At 36.2% G+C, this 24,277-nt stretch overlaps 1 protein-coding gene across 11 annotated transcripts in view; it reads left to right on the forward strand.

Moving 5' to 3' along the window:
* ERC1 (ELKS/RAB6-interacting/CAST family member 1) overlaps positions 1 to 24,277 on the forward strand; it is a 306,998-nt gene that overhangs the window by 103,553 nt on the left and 179,168 nt on the right. For 6 of the 11 annotated variants that reach the window (XM_069860949.1, XM_069860933.1, XM_069860958.1 and 3 more), the window contains 3 exons: positions 10,817 to 10,954; positions 12,046 to 12,186; positions 13,803 to 13,943. In XM_069860949.1, coding sequence (XP_069717050.1) covers positions 10,817 to 10,954; positions 12,046 to 12,186; positions 13,803 to 13,943 — 420 coding nt within the window. Of the gene's footprint in view, positions 1 to 10,816; positions 10,955 to 12,045; positions 12,187 to 13,802; positions 13,944 to 18,391; positions 18,428 to 24,277 lie in introns of all 11 variants that reach the window. The other 5 variants (XM_069860940.1, XM_069860869.1, XM_069860924.1 and 2 more) reach the window with 1 other exon arrangement.

Below are 24,277 nucleotides of genomic sequence, written 5' to 3' on the forward strand. Positions count from 1 at the left end.
CATTACATAAGATTGATTGTAATAGCAAAGTTACAAGAAAACTCCATTGGAGTTTCCGGTATTATCTGTGCTCCAGTGTTCCAAAAAACTGAAACCACAGTTCAGCAAATCTGTCATATATGGAAGGAATCTTTTTTGATATCCCTCAAAGAGGAGCAGTCATTTTAATATGTCCTTCTTGTGCCTTGAGATAACCTCTTGATTGGCAAGATGGAACATTACTCATAGGTACTGGGACTGACAAATTCTGGTTTCTTGAAGAGATCTGGGAAAACAGCCAACTGTGGGGCCTCTGGGCTTCATTATAAATTAAACGTGTAGCTTTTCTGGCAAGATAAAGCTAATAAGCCTTGTTGGTGTATTGACTGTCGTACTAGACAAATACAAAGCTCCTTGTGATTGAAGAGACAGGAAACGCTAGGGCGTATGCCATTTTTGAGGTTGCTTACATCAGTCTTCCTGACATGGCTTTTCATTGCTCTCTGGGTTGCAAGACTTCACAATTTCCAATGCTTTGGTCACCAGGCGTCCAGGCGTTTTCTGCCCCTGGGGAATTGTCTGAGCTGTGTCTGGAACAGACATTAGTGATTGCTCTAGCCAACTTAGGGATCTTCACTAGAACAAGGAAGGTGTAATTTTTAGTTTAAATCAATAATTTCCTGGATTCAGGAGTGAATTTTGAATCCATTAGGCTAGACAGTCTTCTAAGGTGGGTTTCTGCACAATATTTAGACAGTCATTAGGACTGTCATAAGCCACAAGTATATGAATAGCTTTCAAGCCTGTTATTTCACTTATCCAAAGGACAAGAAAACTGGTCAGTATGGAGTAGTGTCACCAGGAGAAACTAAGATCGCTTTGTCCTTGAGTAGCATGTGTTTGATAATTAAAATGCTACTCTGTATGATGAAGTGCTTACATACCTTCTGGTAAAGATGGGGAGAGGATGGTTTTAAAGAACAGAACTTCTCGATAAAGAGGACCACTCTGTCCCTTCCAGCTTTTATTTTCAGCAGAGATTGAAGTGTTGATTGGCCTAAGGCAGTGTGTGGTATAAAATGTGTAATAATATAATAAAATGACAGCACTATTTTAATATATTAGGTTCTTAAATTCTTTTTTTTTACCACGGGCCATGAAAGAATTTTATTTGAGTTTGATATTTTGTCACCTGTCACTGTGTGTTCTGAAGTGATTCTGTAAAAGTGATAGCTAAATGCTGAACACACTGTCTTGTGTTTAGTATTTACGGTATGACTTCCTAATCCCTTCCAATTCATGACTCTGTATCCTTTTCAGGAGAATGAAATGGGATAATGACAGTTAAATAGGCATGTTTTACATTGGGATTAGAAGCATATGTCCTCAGAGCTCTCTCCTCTGATTTTCGGGTGGTATTACCTTCCAGTATTTCTTTAATCATTTTAATAAATCGGTGATTTGGACAAAGTAATTCAGTGTCTGAATCCAAATCTCATTTAAAATCTTTGTTCAAGTTGTACAGCCTTACGCTTGAATGATCCTAAATGATGTTGTAAATGGAGTTTAGTTTGCTGTGAGGATTTCCTTTATAGTCAACATTAAATCCCATGTTCCCATCCTATCCATTGGTCTGCCTCAATGTTTGGCCTTTTCTGCTCCCTAAATTCCATTCTTGGGTATCGCAGTGCTGTGATGAGTTAAGCCTTTCCTTTCTTCGTCTTTTCTTATCACCCTTTTTTTCTGTAATGAGAGTGTGCTAGGTATCTAAGCAGGGTTGTGTGAGTAGTTATGGTATACTTACTCTGTAAAGAACCAAAATCAAAATCTAAAGCATGTCTGGAAAATAACATCAGTATTTCTGAGTGGATAAGATCAAACTGCCATAGAGTGAGGAGTGTTTGTTTCTCAATAATAATCAATGCGACAGTGTACTTGGTTTATTAATGTAAAGAAGTTTAATTGATAATATAGTAAGATTTTTAAATGTTTTACAATCTTGTGAAACTTCATCTGTTCCAAAAAAAATGTTGCAAATTCTTAGTTTTATTCTGCTTTTTACAAAACAGAATATCAGATCTAAGTTAGCATTTACTGGTTCAAATTTTTTCTTTGTTTTATCAACCTTCCATAGTGAAGTAGTTTTGAGTTTCCTTATTTGAACATTTGGGAACCATCAATATGAAAATGCTCCAAATTATAATGTTTGTATTTTTTCTGTAGTAAACTTTCCTAAATCAAATGTATGCACATTTATTGTCGAAGTCTTTTCTGGGACTTGGAACAGGAATTAACAAATATCCCCACAACAGTTGTTGGTTTCGGTATTTCTATTTCTATTTGGTAGGTCTTGGAAAAGCATAACCACAGAGATTGCTTCATAATGTCAGGACATAGCTGAGAGCAGAATTAGCATGATGTTATTCTGGTGATTAGGCCAGGATTTCAACAAAATGAATATTATCCTTAATTAGAAGGTGAAGTAATTTAAAAAATTATTTCAAGTATGGTTCTCAGTATAAGTGACATTTGTACATATATGAAATAAATGAGTAACTTATAAACCTAATGCTTAATTGAAGAGGAGAAGCAGAGCCTAAATGAATTTGTTTTGGTATTTATGATAACCGTGTTCTGTTTTTAATTACTTGGGTGAAAATATTACATTCAAGTTGGAATGAACCAATGATATTAATGACCAACCTAGGTTGAAATCTTGGTGGTGGCAGATAATGGATACATTCTCATAGCTGATGAACACCAGCAAAAACAAGGTGTTCCCCAGTGAAGATCAACCGGTGATAGAGGTTTTTTTATGGATTATGTAAGTAACTGTAGGCACCCAACTGGCTCACATGTTGCTGAAACTAATCTCTTATGAAGATTTGGGGGGTTTATACTTCTGGTATTTAATTTTCATTTTACTTTAGATATTGTCTGTTCATATTAAAACTTGCATACTTTGAGACATAAACAATATCAGTAGGTTGGGAAGAGTGTCTCCCCCTATACCCCTCACTTCAAAACCTTCTCTTGTATTGACCAGTGTCCGTGATAGGATTTTACAATTCAAAGGTGCTGCTTTTGACTAGGTTAAGGTATTTATATTATTGAACCTCCTCAGAATGAAGCAATTTCTTAACTAAATTTAACTGGTTTACAGCTGTCTAAGGATGTGAGTCATTGGTAATGTGTAATTTTTTCTAGGCAAATGCTTTGGAACTGAGACAATGCTTAAGAACATATACATTGGCTCCACTGAAAATGTGAATTTCAGGTCTTTTACTGACTCAAAAAATCATTCTTCTGTCTTGAGGTCCTAATTTTTTTTACCTTTCCCTCCCCCCCGACTTGATTTATGCTGAAATCTCCTTAGAAGATTGTAAGGAGAATTCCTCTCAGTATAAGTTTTCAGGAATAGCAAACTTAAGTGATAAGATCATGTTAGAAGGTTTGAAGGAAATTCAAGGTGTTTACTAGCAGGACAGAAGGTTTGTAAACATGATAACAATATTCTGAGAGTATGACTTGAAACATCTGGTTTAAATACTGTTTGTTATAGGGAATACAACAGTGACAAAAAAGTCTTTACCATTTGGAAGATAATACACTTAGAATTCAGTCTATGGTAGCTGTTGATTACTTTTACCTTCAGCGATCTGTCAGCAAACTGGTGCTGTCAGATGATGATTAGGTATGCAAAGCAAAGGAGGAGAAAAGGAAATAAAGGAATGGAAATGTCCTTAGAGATTATTTCTGAAAACATAGCTAAACTATTTTCCTGGCTGATATAAATCTAATTGCAAAGCACCTTTGTATGAAAAAGCACTGGAAAAAGAATAGTCTTTTGGATCAGTGTCAATTGTTGGTTGCTTCTTCACCAAAGGTACAAAATATTTAAATCCATACCAGTTAAATCAATTTTTCTTGTAGTAGCACTTCTTCCTGAATACTATTCTTTTTACAAGTCAACAAGTTGCATAACTGTGCATGCAAAGATGGGTGAAGAATAAAGCATTACTTGCACTAGGTGTCCTGTGATTCCTAGATATTTTTTTAAACTTTGTTCTCACTGTGTGCAAGTTTCTTCCTTTTGAAGCATTAACAATGTACTTGTTTGTGGCCCATACATTTATTTAAAAATTAAGATTTTGTTTTAAATAGTAAAAAGAAAAGAAACTCTGTGCTTTCTCAGCTGCATAGCAACAAAATGCTTTATTTGTAAAGCTAAATTCTGTAGAACTTCATGCTAATTTTAAAGCATTTTTAAATTTTAAAAAATATTTTTATTTTCTGAAAAAGCAAACAACTTTTGTCTTACGGGTGCTATTCTGCATTTTAGCTGGACCTGAGTAGCGGTAGACAAATACGACTGTGTAAGGTGTCCCACTATGCTGGAATTTTCCCATCTCAAATTTTCTTTTTCTCCTGTTTTTCTCTGTGCTCTCTGAGCCACCTCTAGCCTGGTTCTGAACAGTTCACCATCTCTACACTGAGGTGTTAACTGTGACTCCAGAATTTTTAGTTCTTTAAGAAGAGAGAGAGACACCACGCTGGTATCTTGCATTTCATGCTGTCTTTAATTTACTTCAGGCTTAACAATCTTCAAATAATTAACTAATAGGTAAACTACGTGAAGGTGATTTTTAGTATGATGATTGAAGAAAAAGAGTCTCATAATGTAACTGGATAACAGTTTAGTTCAGAGAAGGGCAATGGAGCTGGTGAAGTGTCTGGATCATGAGTCTTACGAGGAGTGGCTGAAGGAACTGGGGCTGCTTAGTCTGGAGAAAAGGAGGCTCAGGGGAGACCTTATTACTCTCTACAACAGCCTGAAAGGAGGTTGTAGCAAGGTGGATGTCTGTCTCTTCTCCCAAGTAGTAAGTGGTAGGACAAGAGGAAGTGGCCTCAAGTTGTGCCAGGAGAGGTTTAGATTGGGTATTAGGAAAAGTTTCTTTACTGAAAGTAGTGTCAAGCATTGGAACGGGCTGCCCAGGGAAATGGTGGAATCACCATCCCTGGAGGTATTTAGAAGTTGTGTAGATGTGATGCTTAGGGACACAGTTTAGTGATGCTTAGGGACACAGTTTAGTGGTAGACTTGGCAGTGCTGGGTTAACAGTTGGACTTGATGGTCTTAAAGGTCTTTTCCAACCTAAATGAGTCTATGTTTATATCAGCTGGTTGGATCATAAAGTTAAAAGAGCATACTGAATGCAGCTGAACTTTGAAAGGAGCTCTGACCTGAGTTTGCCAAAATGTTACTGAAAAAAAGAGAAATTGTTTTGATCTATCCTGAACTTCACATGAACTTGAATATCTCACCCTCCAAAGCAAGACATGATATGCCTGAAGCTTCGACATTCATTCAGTTTCAGCATGTTGTTTCTAATTTGGGGAATTTAACCTTTAAAATTAAAAACAGGAACATTACTTTCAGTCTAATTTATTCACTACAGTAATATGAATAACTGTCATTCATGTGACAAACTTTATTTCACTGGGACTTTAAAAGCAACATCTTATATTGGAGGTGCAAATACAGCCAACACACGTACAAAAGATCAAATTTTGCTTCTGTCCATGCAATGGTGAGCTACACTCCCCACCCCTGGCCCTGGAAGTTGTTAATGCTAAACTAAATGTTTATTTTTACCATTCATACAGAACTATTGTAGTGGTACTGTTGCAAGATCTGCAATAGAAGGGCAGTTATAATGATGAGGTTTTCAGTGTGACGTTTGTAAAACTGGAGCTTAGTCTTAGAAAACTGACTAGTAATAATCTCCAAAAATTACTTTTAGAAACAGAGTAATATTCACAAATCCAGTAGTACAGGTTTCTTAAACAGTCTCTCGAGACTTAAGGCAACCTCTCATTAATACAATTTAGGACCAACATTCCTTGGATTCTGATCCATCTATGTTGTCTAGTGTAATCGTCTTGCCCCTTCATCTGAAAGAGCTATTCTATTATTATGTCAGATATAACAATATGATCACGTCTGTTGTAACTGTTATGGTCTCATCCTGATTTTGATACATGCCTGCCTTTCTCAGCTTCTCAAATACTGTGGGATTCTAGTAAGATCAAGCATCAAGGCTATCAAATCTTTATCATGTTAATAGTATTCTTATGTTGAAGGGAGTGGCATGTCTCCAACTAGACAGAATTGCAGCTGTTTTATCATCACATACCTGCTTACTTGCCCACTCTCTTCCACAGTAGCTTTTTTTAGTCCTTCTGTTAATATTCCTGACGCAGACAGAATCACCTCTGCCTGTGATCACTGAGAATCCTCATCTCCTTGTAGTCATTGACCCTGGAGCTGAGGTGACCAATAATGCCTTTACAAAGCTATGGAACAACTGTTTGGAAAGCTTACAGCTTATGTGAAGTTTTTGTTCTTTTTGGGTGGACCCATGTAATTATTTAGATCCTTTTTGCAGTACTGCGTCCACTGAATGAAAGCTAGGATCAAAAATGTGAGAGACTTAGCAGTAGTCTGAGATATTGTTCATGCATTTGCTCTTGTAATACAATCAAGGAATGTTGTGGAGTGTTAAATTCATTGTCTTCTGAATATTCAGTGTATATTATGATGAAGACGTTGTGTTTCTGATCAAAATTTCTTCACACAGCTGCACTGGAGAGGTCAAATGCCTAGTATAAGCAAAGACATTTTCTCCTGTTTATAGAAAAAAGTACACTGAAATATTTGTCTGCAGATGTAACTAGAATACAGCTAGTTACTGTATATTGGATACACACAAACACTGGAATATGCAATAAACTTTCTCAACTTGAAAAATACTTTGATATTAAAATAGACATTTTGAATTTTTAAAATATTTACAAACATTTAGATTTTCATATTTCTGAAAAGATTGTTTCACTTTTTTCTCAAAATGAACTAAGTTAAAGGGCTTTCCCAATTTCAGGTATTTTTTCTTTCACTACTTTATTCCTTTTACAAGTCAAACAGAATAGCAAGAAGAAAATGGAAATGAATCATAAATGCAGTTCATTCTGTTAGTGGGCAGGTGATGAAAAAGTTATCATAACAAAGAGTTGATTTGCAATTAATAATAAATATTTTGAAGGAGAAAAAAGGTTCTTTTCCAATAACAAGGGGGGCAAAAAGGGGAAGAGATTGAATGACCAGTTCACAAACCGACTTTATTTATTCTAATTTGGAAGTCATTGGTACAATAGAAATTGTTTTCCAAGTGTTCATTTTACACATACCCGAGGGTTGATAACCATTCTACACAAAGGATTTCTTGGTTGAAGCATGATGTGAAGCATCTATTAGTAACCTCTAAGTACAGGAATTTGGGAATTTAGTGACCTTGATGGTTATTAAATTAGCTGCATCTCATTTAAATCCTTGGACTGTTTTTAATTTGCGTTTGCTTGGGATTTTCAGTGAGATTTCAGTTTGAAAAAGGTACAGTGCTTCTTTGCCTTTGGAACAGAATACCAAGGAAGCTTCTCTTGCCTCTGCTCCTGTGCTTCAGGGCTGGAAGGCAAAATAATTAGTTCCACACAACTAGGAATAAATCGTCCAGGTTGAAACATGATAGTGCCTGACAACTGGTGATGTTGGGGAAAAAAAGATTATAGTAAATCATTATTGATGAGGAAATGGGTATGTCGAGCAGATGATTCCAGCATGTGTATGTGTATCTTTACAGTAAGCTTAGTGATACTCTCTTACACATAGATTGCTGTCTTCATCCTGCAAAATGAGTATATATGACAAGAATAATGACTGTTAATCATCTAATAATAGTATTTTTTTATTTTTCTTTTTTAGAATTTTTGTACAGTAATATATATTCCTTAGTTTTGTAGAGCATCTCAGAGGTAATCAATCATCTTCCAAATATTTGAAGTATAAACAGTGCTGGTTCAGTCCTTGTCCCTTTATGCTTTCCAGAGGGCTTGGAGATTCTATTGTGATTTATTTCATCTTTTATTGGGGAGAAAAGGGAGACCTTCTTTTGGTAATCTGTGTTATTCCTATCTGTTATTTAAGAAACTGTTCAGAATTACTTTTTTTTGGGGGGGGGGAGTTGGAAAAAAGGATGATAAAACAAATATGATACATATTACATATTCTCTTTTAAAAGGATTCTCAAACTACTTGCAGGAATATAATAGCAAAATTTTTTATTAATTATATGGGCAAAGTGTAGACTATTCTTGGCTTTTTTTCTTCAGTTTACATAGTTTGGAGAACCTATTTCGCTATTGTGTGTTACAGTAGTGCAGGTTTGGGGGAAAAAATGAAAAAAGCAATTATTTTATTGTTGATTGCAATTTCATAAAAGAAATTTTGTATCTATTATTACACAAGTGTTTCAATTTGGATACTTCAATTGATCCAGTTATAGCTTTCTGTGGTTTTAAGGGCATGTCTCTGTTGGGGCCATCAGTTATCTGACCCTACAAAAGGTGCAGTTGTAGGTAGAGTGGATTTTTTAGATAGTGCCTAGCTATTAGTGTGACTTAGAACATTTCAGTGTATCTGCTCTTCCCTGGATGACAGCAAAAAAACATCATCCATTACTCCAGACTGAAAAGCATCTTCACACATTTTATAATTACTTTTTTAAAAAACATTTTTAAATATATAGGTAGGTGCAGTTGCAGCGAGAAATGTGCAGCAGTCATGTATACCATCGTACAGCTGTTACCTTACTCTGATCACAATAAACACGGTATTGAAACACGAAAAAGAATGCTGTGCTTGTGCAAATGCTTCTGCTGCCTTGGCAATTATCTTAATATATACCAAAACTGAATTATTTAGCTGTCTCTTGTGTGTGGTTTGCTCGCAGCAGAAAGTCGTCCTTTACTATTCCTTCTTCAGCCAGTTGGAGCCTCTGTGAAGTGTGTGCATTTCGCCTCCAGAAGTAAACATGAATCTAAGAATAGCTCACCCTTCTTTGTAGTATATTTTCATGGTTGGCTGTCTAAACAGCCAGCCTGTCTAGACAGCTGACGACACTGGAAGCTTACAAGGTCAGAAGCAGCCACGCAGGCTGCTCCTGAGGATGCTACCTCCTCGGTAGCTGTATGTGTGGGTGTCAGGAGAACTTTTCAGTCAGAACTAGCAGGGTTCTTTCTGAAGCTCCATGAGCTACAAGTGTATGCAGTAAGGCAGTAAGTTATAGATACGAGTATGTAAGAAGAAATTTTCAGTTCTTATAGTTATTTCTGAGTCACATGATATGTCACTGGTTATGCTTTTTTTTAGTGCTCTTTAAAATTTGTTTTGCCATGTCATTTGTGTTGAAATTTTAAGCATAACTTGGAGACCTAATGCATTTTTCTAATAGAATCTAGTGACAAAGATAAACCAAACCCAATTTCAGTCCATTCCTTAAAAAAACAGCAGAAACAAAACTTACATAGTTCTTCTACTGTCAGTAATATGTAGATTCTATACAAAGCTGGATTATAATTTTATATGTGCTTGCATAAGAGAAGTTAAAAAAGAGGGGTATGAAGAGTCTTATACCAGGAGACACCTTCTATGGCTATGGGCTACAAAGGAACATTAGCAAGTGTTTCCATGAATTCAGTTGTTCTTCCTCCCAGCTTCCATGTGTAACACATCTACCATTATTTGTGACTAGATGTTCAGCCTCCTGCAAAATCTTTTACATTTATCATTACAGGTCTAGATCATTTTCTAAAACTAAGCTCCAGGTGTTATTTTAATAGAGAGGGCAAAGTACTAGTGGATGCATCTAAATAGCCATTTGCTTTATAATCACATCAGCTCAATTTTACTAGGGTTGAAGAGTAGAATGCGGGGGTACTTGCTCTATTTCCATTAACTGAGGGGCTGCTAACTCCTCTTCAGTAGGTGAAGCAAAAAGGCTAGTTAATGCTGTAATTTAATCTAATAAATACTGGACTAGATAGTCGCTGGGGTTGTCTGGTTACATTATTTCTTGCAAATGTCTTTGAAAGAATGTCTTGCTACAAGAGGTGTGGAGATGGATACCTTACGTGCCACATGTGATTCATGAGTTTATGATGTGCATATGCAAGAATTTGTCAGTAACAACAGTAAGAAGGATACAACTGAGAAATCTGTACCAAATTTAATCCTTTGCTGATAAATTTGCCTTCAAAAGGTTATTATAATGTTAACGTGTCTTTTTCTTATGATGAGTGTGTATTCATAAAATGGGTTTAGCATTGGGTCTTAGTCTGTCAAAAAATTTATTCAGAACTCATAAACTGATCAAATTCTACACCTGCAGAAAACAAGGCTGATATATTTTCTAGCCAGGCAATGACACATTGTGTTAGTGTACCATATAGTGAACCACGATATAAGGTGAAGAAGCAACATGCCAGTACAGTAAAGAATGTGACAGTTCCAAAGGAAATACTTAAACTAATACTTTTTCACGATTTCTTAATTATCAAGAGCCTTTTTTTGGTTTATACATGCAGTAATGTTTTTCTCGGCTTTTTTTCCTTTCATGCTGTTAATACATTGGTCATCCTTTGGTCATAAAATGTCTGACATGCTCAGAAATTAGGAATGATTTCCTTTCTTTATATTGTTCTTGTAAATGCTTTTTAGACTTTCTCATTCTGAATTCATTCCTAGTTACTGGAAATGTTATTGATCCCTTATTAATATTTGATGATTTTGGTTGCATTGCTTAACATTTTGATGTAAGACTATAGGAACTTGGCCCTTGCCTACCTACTTTGCTTTAAGAATTTGTTTACGTTTACTCTACTCCTAAAATGGTTTTGGATGCTTTTGCTAACTATTGTCTTAAAATCCACTCCTCTTCTTTAAGATTGAAAATCTTCAAGAACAGTTAAGGGACAAAGAGAAGCAAATGAGCAGTTTAAAGGATCGAGTGAAATCCTTGCAGGCTGACACTACGAATACAGACACTGCCTTGACCACGCTGGAAGAAGCACTTGCAGAAAAAGTGAGTATGGAAAGCCTAAGCACCTTCTTTCAAAGGGGCTTAATCCTCTACCACAAAAATGACAAGATAATTATTAACTGGGACCCATCTTGTGTAAGTCGCCTGCCTGTCTGATGATCCTAAGAGTTTTTTTCAAGATATTAAAAATACAGTGGTCTGTTACCAGCCAAGTCTCTGACGCGCAGCATGACGGTGCCCTCCTTAGTCCTGGGGAGCAGGAAGGGTATGGGAGACGTGTCCCTCTGCGGGCATGGCTGGGGGGATTGGAATTGGATGATCTTTAAGGTCCCTTCCAACCCAAACCATGATTATCTGAAACTGAGTTTTAGTTCCCTATACTGAATTAAAAATCAATAGTTATCCTGGTGTAGCTGTATTTCAGTCTTATTTTATTTGCAGCTTTATTGTTCTCATCATTAGGTTTGATTTTTTTTTTTTTTTATGCCTGCCCAGTTCTTAGGAGAAAAGGCTGTTCCCTCAGTCCACTATGTGTTCTGTTTTGGTGGGGCAACTTTTTGAAATTACTGTATGTTTTTTCTTGATTCCTGGAGATGCAGAATTACAGCTCCTTTACATTTGCGGGATCTGACAGACTAGTTGTGGTAAAGCTTTCCCTGAGGTTGGAGAATTCACTTGCATCCTTTCAGCTTCCAAGATAATCAGAGTGTCATTGATGTGTGGTATACAGAAAAGTTCTTTTGTTGCTCATTGATCCTGGTGTCACATATGCACTACACCTGTTCCTTTCTGAAGGGGACTTAACAGTACATTTTGGAAAAATAAGATTTAAATAAGTAGGGAAGCAATATGTAATATATTCTGATCAGAATGAAATAAATAGTGTTGCATTATAACAGTACTATGAATTTTCAGAGATACACAAAGCTTAGTATTTCTTAACAGTGAATCCATAGACTTTTCGAGTTTGTCCTTCTTGAGGATCTGTTACGCAGCCATAAGGAAAATAAAATGGCAATATCCTACTGCCCTCCTCTTTGTCTACAGTGTGTAAGAAGTGTTGTGGTAAGGAGTCTCAGAAGTTACACTGATTTAAAGGGATTTTTCTTCATAAGAGTGCTTTATTTTGTCAGGAAAGGACCATTGAGCGCCTAAAGGAGCAACGTGACAGAGATGAACGAGAAAAGCAGGAAGAAATCGACAACTACAAAAAAGACATTAAGGACCTGAAAGAGAAAGTCAGCATTTTACAAGGAGATCTCACAGAGAAAGAGGTTGACCAGCAGAATCAATCTGTTATGTTAGAATTGTAATAAGTTTGTGTTATATTGTAGGTGAAGAAGGCTATTCCTTTATAGTAATGGCCCTTCAACAAGTTTATCTAGTAAAATATATTGTTTGAGAATTTTTCAAAGCATAAATGTTTCAGAAGCACCTTTTCATGGATAGCACACAGTCCTCTTATCTGCAGCAGTTAGTTGTATTAGTAGTGAATGACCAATGGTCAATGATAGCATTTTCTGGAACTATGCTTATAGACAACTGAGGCAGAGAACAACCTTATTCCTCTCTAAATACAGAGAGGAAAGGACGGAGGTGGATCAAAGCTATGGGTGCTAAAAGCATGCAAATTATGTTTATTCCTTTATGCAAAAAATATACCTAGTTACTTTGAAGAGTCTTTTTTTTTATAAGTGGTTCTTGGTAATGAGCCAGTTGGCTAGACAAATGAACCTAATTATATTAGAGAAATACAAACATTCTCTGTTCCTTTCTTGGAATTGTAACATTCAAGTCTACTTACAGTCTTTTTTCAAAACTCAAGCAATACAATAAGTATGCACCAAGGAAGCGCTAAGATTTTACCTCTGTGGAAGTAAACATTTCATAGGGAAAAAACCCACCCCAAAAATGGTTCAGAAAACAAGAAGCTGTGATGTCTTTTGGAGATAGGTAGTATGGATCCATTTCACCTCATAGCACCTGTATACAGAAAAGCTTTGAACTCTCTCAGTTTTAGATACCTTAGCCAAATCTGCTGGCCACTTATGTTTTTAAATACCATTTTATTTCAAACTAATCTTTCTTAAACATGACTGTCACTGAAGCGCTAGTTCGAGTTTACTGAATCTTCCATCTTAAAAATTAATTTAGGTAAGGTTTAGACAAGATTTTACTTTGGCCCTAAAAATCTGAATTAAATCAAGCTATGGAAGTGATCATCCTGCTTGTGTGCTTGGCATTGGTGAGGTCATACCTTGAATACTGTATTCAGTTTTGGGCCCCTCAGTACGAGAAAGACATTGAGGTTGCTGGAGCATGTCCAGAGGAGGGCAATGAAGCTGGGGAAGGGTCTGGAGCACAAGTCTTGTGAGGAGTGGCTGAGGGAACTGGGGTTGTTTAGCCTGGAGAAGAGGGGAGACCTTATCGCTCTCTACAACTATCTGAAAAGAGATTGTAGCAAGGTAAGTGATTGTCTCTTGCCCAAGTAAGAAGTGATAGGACTGGAGGAAATGGCGTCAAGATGTGTTAAGGGAGGTTTAAACTGGCACTGAAAGGGTTGTCAAGCACTGGAACAGGCTGTCCAGAGAAGTGGTGGAGTCACCATCCCTAGATACATTTAAAAGATGTGTAGATGTGGCATTTAGTGTAGGTTTACAGTTGGACTAGGTGATCTTAAAGGCCTTTTGCAACCTAAATGATTCTGTGATTCTAAGCTGTCTCGAGTCAGTGACACGAACATCCTGACAAAATATGTTGTTCTAGGTTGGATCCAGAACATAGTATGAAGGGATAGGAAGAAAATGAAGACAAAAAAGAAGCTAGCTGTTGCTAGCTGTTGCACATAAAGAGTATTTACTTGATAGTTATTTTACATCTTTTATTTTAGTCATCCTTACTGGATCTGAAGGAACATGCTTCATCCTTGGCTTCATCAGGACTGAAGAAAGACTCACGACTCAAAACACTAGAAATCGCACTAGAACAGAAAAAAGAAGAATGTTTGAAGATGGAAACTCAATTAAAGAAGGTAATCTTACTTCCTAGTTATATATGTGGTATAAACATTCAGCATTAGACAAATGGGCCATGTCTACACAGAAAACTTTGGGTCTCGAGTTTGAGTTCTGTGAATTCTTTTTAGTAAGTACTGTGAAGATGTCTCCATGCAAACCATACTAAAAGCTAAGCCCATCAGAAAGTAACTTTCAGACACTGCTGCTACTTTTGGACTTCATTTCCTTGCAAAAATATTGCTTTTGACTGTTTTTTTTAATTTAACAGGTACTAGGAATTAGAGACTTAGTCTCTTTCAGTAAAGTTCACAGCAGTAATTGTGCCATTAAACTCGTGTAACAGCTAAAAATTAACAGCTAAACATTTCACATATCAATGCATGTAGGTGTTAATGTGATAAATTTGGATTCACAATTGACCTGGCCCATAGGAATGCATAAAAACAAATGAAAAGAATATATAATCAGGGAAGTGTGTGATCTTCTATTTTAATGTCATTGCCAATCACAACTGATATGTTGGTAGGAGGTTACGGTTGGAAGAATAATACTCTTACAAGCGAGCTGATTCTTCTGAGTAGAATCTTTAAGTTAGGTTTGCATTGCAAAACTTTATTTTAGCTGTGATTAGCATGAATAACTGCACTGTTTAGAGGAATGTTGATTTTAACGTTTTTACTTTAAAAGAGAAGGTGAAGAAGCAGCACAAAACAAACTAACCAAAATAGTGACAACAACTCTATTTATAAAATTAGAACAAGACGAAAGGCAACACATTTTTTTCAAGAAGTGTGAGCCTTGAATTTTGGAGGTCTAGCTGTTTCTTTACATTTACCCAGGAAAAGGAGGAGTGTCTGTGATGCAGTTTGGAACTCTGTCCTAGATCTTCAAATGAATGTGAAATCAAATTTTGAGTCATCAGTTAAGGCTTTCTGTTGCCTGGGTGCAAGGTGGATGTTAATGCACCTGAAAATACTGTGCAAGTGAAACTCCACATACTCATATCTAGACTCACATTTGTCCTTCTTTTTAATTCTGTTGCACAAAATAAACTGTTACTCTGTATCAACAACGTGCAATAGCAAGAGAAGGTAATTGTGCGCAATTAATCAGTCTCATGGGCTGGTTTCAGTGTACCATGGTGGGTATTTCAGAAGTCCTGAAGGACACTTTTATTTGAATTCTCTGTCATGAATTTCAATTTCACCCTTTGTCAATATATTACTGATAATGAATTGAGGAATATGTCATAGCTAAGATTTGCCAGAGATTGTTACAGCCCATTCATAAGACAATATATTTTTATAATCTAATCTGTTTTTTTCAGGAAGTAATTAAGAGGGTAAATAATTCTCCTGTGACCCTTTTCCTTGGCTTAAGTTGGGAAAGCATCTCAAATGTAAACAGCACTATTAACTACAGTAAATTGTAGTTAACTACAAAACAACTATAGGACAAATAACTGTATTCTTAATTTTGTTCTGAGAAAAATAATTCTTTATATTGTAAGCACAAGTAGATTTGCATCTTCTGATCCAAAGAAGCTACCTAACCTCATTATCGCAATCATTTCAGTTCTACGAGCAAAGAAAATTGATACACTACTATTGCCTATGTGCAGTATAAAGCCCTTCCATTATACTCCAGGTATCTGTTCTTGTACTTCAGGTGTTATCACTTACTAGGGCATTTGGATAACTCTTCCCTGTGCAGAAACCGTGAAGTACTCTCAAGTTCTATTGAGACAAAATAATCAATATCTCCTTTAAATACTGTATCGTATCAAGCTACTGCATTCCTGTTATATAGTGGAAAATTCAAATTCAATGGACAGATTTTTTTTTTGTGATAAGAAGTCAGTCCACAATGGCTTTTATAGAGGAATCCAAGTTCTAGGACCCAGGTATGCTTTCATGTAATGAACCGTGCATTTCCTTTCCTTGAGCTTTTTACGAGAGCCCGCTTCTGCCTGTCATCCTCCTTGCTTTCTAGAACCAGGTCACAACTACTCTTAATTACTCAAAAAAATATAGTTAGCAACCACTTGAATATGTTTTATAATTGTAAGTAAGCTTAGATGTAGCTTTCATAACCTTTTGGGCTGTTTTTAATTTGCCAGTTTTGGGTTTTTTTGTCACTTGCCAAAAAGTAGAAAAATGTATTTTTATAAGGCTTTCTCTCTTTAAATGTATTGCAGATATTTACTCCGGCAGTTTGACATTTTCGGGGTGGATTAGTTCCTTGAAACAATTATGATAGATAACCCATCTCCAATTTAAAACTTCTAAAAACTCAGTTTTATGCATCTTCGTTGTTAACCATTGCAAATAATTGTCACAATTACTCTGTCTTAGTGCTGTTTTGCATAAGACGCATGCAGGAAGGACTCTCTTGGGTAGCTCTTAACAGCAAATGGCAAAACACTTTCCCTTTTAGGTTGTTTCCCTTAGAGACTGAACAGAGATGTGTCTGACATCAGTCTTGTTTCACTTGCTTCTTATTTCCACTGAACAGTTTGAGTACTTCCAGTTAAATCTATTGGCCTTAGAAGTTAAGAAGCTGACAGAAGAGACTGAATTGGGCTACTCTTAAGCTGTTAGGTAAAAAAGGTTTGGGCAGTCCTGGGAGAAAAACTCTTGCTAATCTCGAACAATAAGCCTTTGAGAAATCATGAACCATGCCAGCTTCTACTTTTTCTGTAAACAGTATTTTATTTTACACTAAAATGAAATACTAACCAAATGGAGTGCAGTGGTGCTGAAAAGCTGTAGGTAATTACTTTCTTTCCCTATAAGCAGTGTCTGACTAGGTGTCGAATTCTCATTGTCACTTCTCCTCTTCTTACTAGTGGCTATTTTATGATGATCCCTGTCTTAGCAAATAAAACTGCAGGGGTTTTTTAATATGCAGGGTTGGGTTTTTTCATAAAGATACTACTGTTATGCAAATCTGTGCACTTGATGTTCTATTTATTCTAGTGTCATTGCTTCAGTCCTCCATTGTCAGCCTGCTGCCAGCAGGAGATACTGTGGGAGAACCTGAATGCTGAAAGCAAACTAAAAATCGCTGTTCAGTTTACATGGCCTGGTGTCCTGCCTTAAATAGCCTCCTTTTTTTTTTCCTGAGATGGAACCATTAGAGGGAAATCACACACAGGGTGCTCTTTCTCTGTTTTTCTGTGAAGTGGTTTTATGCTGTGTGGGTTGTTGTTTTTTTTTCCTTAGGAAACTTTTTTTCAAACTTATATTTTAATATTCTAATGTAATAGTTTTATAGCGAAAAAGTTTTCTTCTAGTTGTTTTTCTTCAGGATACTCTTTTCTTAGGTTTTTTTTTTCTGTCTTGTCTTTCCCGGCCAATATGCTTTGTTTAATTTTGTTTTTCTAATCTGGGAGAGACCAACTACTGTTAGAATTTGTTCCAGTAAAGATGAGTGGATTTTTTTGTCTGTCTGCATTTCCAGTACATAGTTTTTCTCCCTATAGATATTTTCCTTTGAAGGGGATCAAGGTTAGAGTAAAGAAAGAGTCCAAAACCGTATGTTAACAAACTTCCCCTTGGTGCAGTTCTAGGAACTTTTCATAAGAGAATGTTCACAGTGATCCCCTGCCAGGAAAATACCTCCAGATTCAACGAGCTTGCTCAGAGGATGTTTTTTTTTCTGCTGTGGTGTTCTTCCTTCAAGTTCAGGAGGATAATATCTTTCAAAATACAGGAGAAAATGAGTGAATGAAGTTTTGACCCAAATTCTATGTTTCCCAAGATTTAGCTTGGTTAGTCTCATACAGGCTCTGCTTCTTTTTATTTTTGTGAACATGGATTCCTGCCACAACTGAAAGTATAACTGGTAATGCTGGTAGATGAGACAGAAATACTGGTAGATGAGATAGATTTTTGTTCTCAGCTGATGATTTGGTTTTTTTGAAGAAGGGATGATAAATGATGTATTCAGCATAGCAGCCTAGAAAGAAAAAGGCTACCAGGGGAATCAAGATTTCTTGTAAAAATAAAAGTAAAAACCCAGCATTTGTGCTCAGCATTCAGAGAGTGTCTAATTACTAATCAGTGTCTTAATTACTGAATTAGTTTTCTAAAGCATTTCTCTGTCTTGTAATTGATGTAAGGGAAGTGTTAGAAATTGAAGTCCAGCTCAACGTGTAAAACTGTCATCTGTAAACCCAGCACAGGACTATGTTAAGTGTTTGAAGACGGGTTAACTGTTAAAGTGAGAAATCAAATTCAGGTTTGGAACCTGCACGAGATTAACATTCCATATTTCTCGTGTTTCACAAGTTGGTTAGTAATACGTGCTAAAAACACAAACTAAGATTCTGTCGTCTTAGTAAATTAATCTTGCAGCTATTATTATAAATTCTTTTCTTGTTGCATCTTTTCCTTTTCTTTCTCACTCTGTTCCTATGCCAAATTTTCCCCATCTTTTCCTATCTTCTTTCTCCTTTTAGCATCCTGAAGTTTTGTTGAGTCATCCATCCAAGCCAGTAAGTTCCCTGGCAAACTGAGAGGCTATTAACAACTCCATTTAATTTTCTGTGTTGCATGTGTATTCTCCTGTGTGTTTATATTTGGGCCAACACAGAGTATGTTGGTATATTACTTTAGTAGTAGGTGTTGATGGTATGGGTACGAACAAAAAGCTATGCTATGACCAATCATGCTCAAAAAAAACTTTCTAAGTTGCTTTTACTGCATTGGTCTAGCTTAATTTTTGTTTGGATAGCTTAATGTTGTGCCAATGTTTGTTTCCCTTTGCTGCAGTTGCTTGAAATGTGTCTATTGTCATCTCTAGTGTCCGTGCACTTTCAGAGTGGGAATGTAGAATTTTCATGCAAATCAAGCCTCTTGCATGAAAATATTCTGTAACACCATGTACAGCAGCACATTAGAAACAATAATTACCTTATGGCAAGTAAAAGATTGCTTAAAACTTGTGGAACCATTGAGCTTATTGGTACTATGTGAGTTTAATTTTGGATCCATTCAAGGAGTGTTTGTATAATAAGATTTTGACACTGTAAGTTATGTAATCCAAGGTGTTTTTCATCAGAGATTTCTTTTGTGACTGTGTGCATGGAAAATCATGTTACAAAACTTTCAGAAGGCTGATGTCTGTGTTACTCTTGAAAATGTTTAGAGTAAATGTAGCTGTCTGTCCTGGCAACCATTGTCTGAGATCAGAGAGTTCCTGGTATTTTATAGTTCAGTTTTTGTGACATCCCATATAGAAATTATTTTGATAGAGCAAATAACACAATGCATTTATGAGACTAGATTTTGGAAAGGAGTTGTGGTGTGCAGTAGGGAAAAGTACTTTGTTATGAGAAATAACAATGTTTAGTAAAATAGGGTATAGAAACTGCTACACTGCATTATGAGTTATTATATGTAAAAATAGGCATTAATAAGTGCAAAAGTTAGGAAAAAAACCTATAATTTTCTTACAAGACATAGGATTAGTGTGTATGACATTTGAAGGACTTCGTTATTTAGTATTTCACAATAGAATAGTTTTTCCTCAAAGGTTTAGTGTGTTCAGGTATGAAAAACAGATTCAAGAGTTTTCTGGTAAATTGCTATGTACCTCCAATTTAAAATAATTTGCTAGCCTCCTAACCTGTAGATTACACTGGTACAGTCCATTACTAGATTTGCATCCTATTAAACAGATTATTTTATCGTTTATGGTTTTGGCAGAAGCATTTAAATCTTTGAGCTGGAGTTTCTTACATTATTAGATTCAGTCTGAGATTTTGGTAGGCTTTGTGCCTTTTTGAAAGAAACTCTTAGTCGTAACAGAATAGCAAAGTATGGGAATGTGTTAGTTTTAATCTTTTTTTATAGCAATAATAATTTTTATTAAAAGATTAGGTCATTGTACAAGATATTTTTTATGCCCCTGTTATTTCTAAATTGATTCAAGGTTAAATGTGTTGTCTTTTCATGTGCACTCAGCAGAGAGATGAAAATTCCCAAAGATTCCACCTGCACTGGTTATACACCATCTTGAAGAGGGAAGAAGACCTTCCCATTGTCACCTTCCATTCCCACAGCCCCTTCTAGGTCTGGTGATCTGAGCAGACAGCAGCGATATTAAGTAGACTATTCACCAAATACCATGCTGGTTCCAAGCAGCTGCTTGATACCATTACAGCAGAGGCAAGAATCAGCGTCTCAGGACAAATAATCTATCAGGATTGGAAGCCAGTACTGAAAGTCAGCCATTGGGAGGAAGAAAACCAGATCGGATTTTGCTGGGGGAATGAGTAGCTGGAATTACCAGGAAAATTATATTGAACCTGGGACTCAGGAAAGACGTGGTTTGAGGTGGGGGTAGCATATGAGCAGAAGACGTGAAACTACAGGTGCTGTTGTGTAGAACTGAGTATGCAAACAAATCCGCTAAACCTGAAAAAAGTGGTAGGAGAAGGATGAGGAGAACCGGTAGATTAGTGGATTCTGCCTGTGGATAAGAGAAGTGGAATTTGAACCTGGCTAAATAATGTTGATCAAAGGTTGGGGAAATGAGGTGTAGTACAAAAGGATTGTTCTTGATGCATATAGGCAAGAGAATTTGTGGTCAGGAAATGAAATCTTTAATAGGATGCAAAATTTCTGAGACTCCCCCGTTACTCTGAAGTCAGAAAATACAAAATGTGGGAGCAAACTGTGTGTTTTATTCCCCTGTATGATAGAGCCAATATAGAGAATAAGGTACAAGGGGCTGTGGCTTTAAAGTTCCAGTCCTTTTGATGTTTCATGACAATGTCAGCATCATCTTATGCAGTGGAAAGTTGGAGGAGTTTTTCCCTTGATTTTCTTATACCTAAAAAATTAAACTTACTTACTCTACCCCTCCTAGAAACCTTGTTAAGATAACATTCATTTTGAAAAATTACGTATCTAAAAGTTAGGAAATGGCCAATGCCTTTCTTATTTTTTGTTGTGAGGTAGTTGTTATAACATTTTATAACTAAATTATTGTCTACCAAACTCTTGCAGTCCTCAGTATTGCATGAAAAATACTCCCATAATGAGCCAGAGATATATAAAGATGATGATAATTATCTAGAGAAGTTAAATGATAAAATAATATTTTTTAACAGTAAGTGAATAAGGCAGGATATTTCTGTGTCTCACTTTATTACCTGCACATCAGGTATAATAATGCATTCTCATTTCCCACTTTCAGCCTTCTTTATTAAATGATTTTAACCAAATACTTGCTTATTCAAGGCCCAAAATTTACAGCTACTTTAACCCCTTAAAAGATTTTGCCAACAATAAGACAACAAACAACTCTTTTTGACATACTCAAGTTTTCTGGTGCACAGTACATCAGAGAATTCACTGCGCCTTTTATTTCCAGTACAGCCTTTTTGAAAAGCTGTTAAAGAACATGGTGTGTAGAGCATTGGAACTAAAAGAGGAGCAAGTCTGGTTGTTTCTCGAGCTTATAATTTTGTTGAAACTAGTAAAGATACGATAGAAGGCATCACACGTGGTTTGTAACTTGTATTGCTGCCTTCACAGTAGGAAAAACTAAGAAAATGGTTATATGTGTTTGTCTTTTGCCTTAAATAGTCATGATATGTTTCTTTATTTGTGTGTGGACTTACTGTTTTTAGGAGATTCAAGACACACCTGGAGGTAAGAGGGTGGATTGAAATGGGATTTCAGATTCTTGGGAACTTCTGCTCTGTGGCCAAAAGTTCTTGGCAATGCTTGTATGTGAAATGTTAAACTGATTTTACTGTCTCTGTTCTTAGGTAAAAGTAGAAAGTGTTTGCTGTGAGTTATTTGCTGTTTGATTTAGTTAATCTTTTAGGAATATTGATTTGGAGTCTTAATTGTAATCATTGGAATTTTTATTTACATTTTAGAAATTTTAAATTCAGTCTGTGCTGTTGTTTTCTTCCTTGCATCTGGCACACTATAAGTTGTGTAAGATCACCTTTCCTCTTAGTAAAGAGAGTTTTGTGGCATGAGAAATATCAACTTAGAAAATTCTTTTTAATGTATTTTGTCTTCCCCTCCTCTCCATCTGTAAATAGTGGTTATTTCTGTGGAACAGTGGTCATCTTTGTTTTATTTGTAGAAGTTGGCTTTGTCAGCTGATTTTCTGTGGAAGCAATAGAAGTTATAGCACATTTATTTGAGGAACAATCACTCTTTCTTTTAATCTTTAGGTACCTGGAGTACTCACCCCATCACTCACCACATTCCAGATGGGAAATGATGGCTAAGAGCAGAAAAGCAGAAAGTTGTTAAACCACCTCTTAGTTTATAGTCCCTCTTAAGAACTTTGAGAGCATATCCAGAGTAGTAAGCTTAAACTATTCTCAATCCTGAACCACTTAGAATTTGATTTTAAAGTCACACTGCCAAAGATTAATACTGATCAGATGAGCTTTGATAATAAAAACACAGCTTAAGTAAGTGCTGCTTTCTAGTTAAAATGTGACTGTGTTTCTTAGGCAGATCAATGAAAAACAAACATGCAAGTTTGGTTGTGCTCCTGAAAGTAGCTTAAATTCACTTCTTTGATTTCATACTGCAACAGACGTGGAGCTAATGACAGAATCAGTAGTAGCAGTTTTAAAATAGCCTCTAATCAGGTAATCTCAACAGCCTAGGCAGACATACCTTTTCTTATTTCTCATTTAAAAGTGCAATATTCCCTTCACCCTAAGCAAGCTGCTTTTTCAGTGTATTTAATTTTTTAACCATACTTCTGCACATTTTCATATTTGTTTGTAGCTATATTAAGAAGTTGCAGATTTAGGAATATTGTTGCAGGCAGAGGTGAAAGTTGAACCTATGGAAATACACTTCTTATAGTCTTTTAATAGAGCAGAAAATGTCTTAGTGCATTTGTCACTTCATATGTCTGTTCTATTTTGAAAATAAAACTAGTGCCATATTTTGGAATTTTTGTACACCTTTGGTGGATGAGGAATGTGGTTTTTTTTACTGTGAATATGGGAATTCATTATTTGTGTTTAACTTTCGTTTTGGTTAATAGAAAATACTGCTGAATTATTTCACATAATGTTGCATTGGGAAGGTGGCCAACTTCATCTGTTCAAGATCTTGATATGAGTTTGTGGGAAACCTCTAAATGCACTGGTTTTCTTTCCTATACTATAAATGAATCCAGTAGGATTTTAGATATGGTCATGTAAGACGCATTTTGTACATAACCCACAAAATGGACCAAAGTCACTCAGTCAGTAATTCATAACTCAGGAAGTGGTCTCCAGTTTACACCGTATCGCATAACGTTTTCTTTGTGTTAGGTGAAGGTATCCATACTTACGTGCATTATATACAAATAACATGTGTTACATGTCTTAACTAATAATTTATGTCGTGTAAATAGCCCTGTCTTTCTATAAGAACCAGACACTCTGACTTGTTGGTTAATTTTCGAAAAAAAAAAAATTGATTTCCTGTTCTCAGTAGTGTCTCTTGGGTTGTTGTGGAGATGCTTTTATTTGCACGGAGTAGTATAAATCAGGACTGTCCTGACCATAGAACTGCATTAGGTCTTAGAACTTAATTTGAATTAGAGTTCAGTAACGCAGGCAAACAGCCTAGCTTTTCTCTTTTTTTTAATAAGTTTTTTGATTATCTGATTATGTATTTTGGATGACTTTGAGGAGCATGGAGGAGTATTGGTTAAAACAAACAATGTGAGAGGTTGGAAACATTCCTGAATTCAGTACTGAAGAATTCAGGCTCTGCATCTGGTGAAAAACAGATTTAACTCTGTTACATAGTGTCTCTTAGGAGGAAATTGATGTCCCCCAGTAGAAGAAGCTTCCACAAACCAGAATTCCCAGTTACTGCAAAACAGCATTTGGAAGAATAGGAGGGATTTTTTTTTTTTTATTTGCAATTTAGGTATCATTGAAAAGAAAATGAAATCAAATCTTTTGGGTTTCCTGCAGGCTGGAAATCCCAAGAAGTCATTTCAGGAACACCCACTAACACCCTCCTTCCAAAGCAGAGTATGTTATCTGATTGCCTGTGGCTGTTTATGGAGTCAACATGCTTGTCAGTCGCGTTGCTTCAGACTCCTCTTGGAGTCTGCATCATCTTGGCAACGCGTTATTTAAACTTCCACTTGCCTGTCAGAATCCTTTCCAAGGATTTATAATTCAAAGTGCTTAGGGAACAGCAAGGAATCTGGAAGCACAGACAGCCCTAACTCCAAAAGGCTTTTCAAAGCTTCCAGGCTCACTAGGGATGGACTTGGAGCTGGGTCTCAGTCAGGACCAGGATTTTCAGACTTCCAGCTCAGTGACAGAGGAGCCAGCGGGGTTTGACTT

Source organism: Phaenicophaeus curvirostris, chromosome 1 (assembly GCF_032191515.1).
Source record: "Phaenicophaeus curvirostris isolate KB17595 chromosome 1, BPBGC_Pcur_1.0, whole genome shotgun sequence".
Lineage (NCBI taxonomy): Eukaryota > Metazoa > Chordata > Aves > Cuculiformes > Cuculidae > Phaenicophaeus > Phaenicophaeus curvirostris.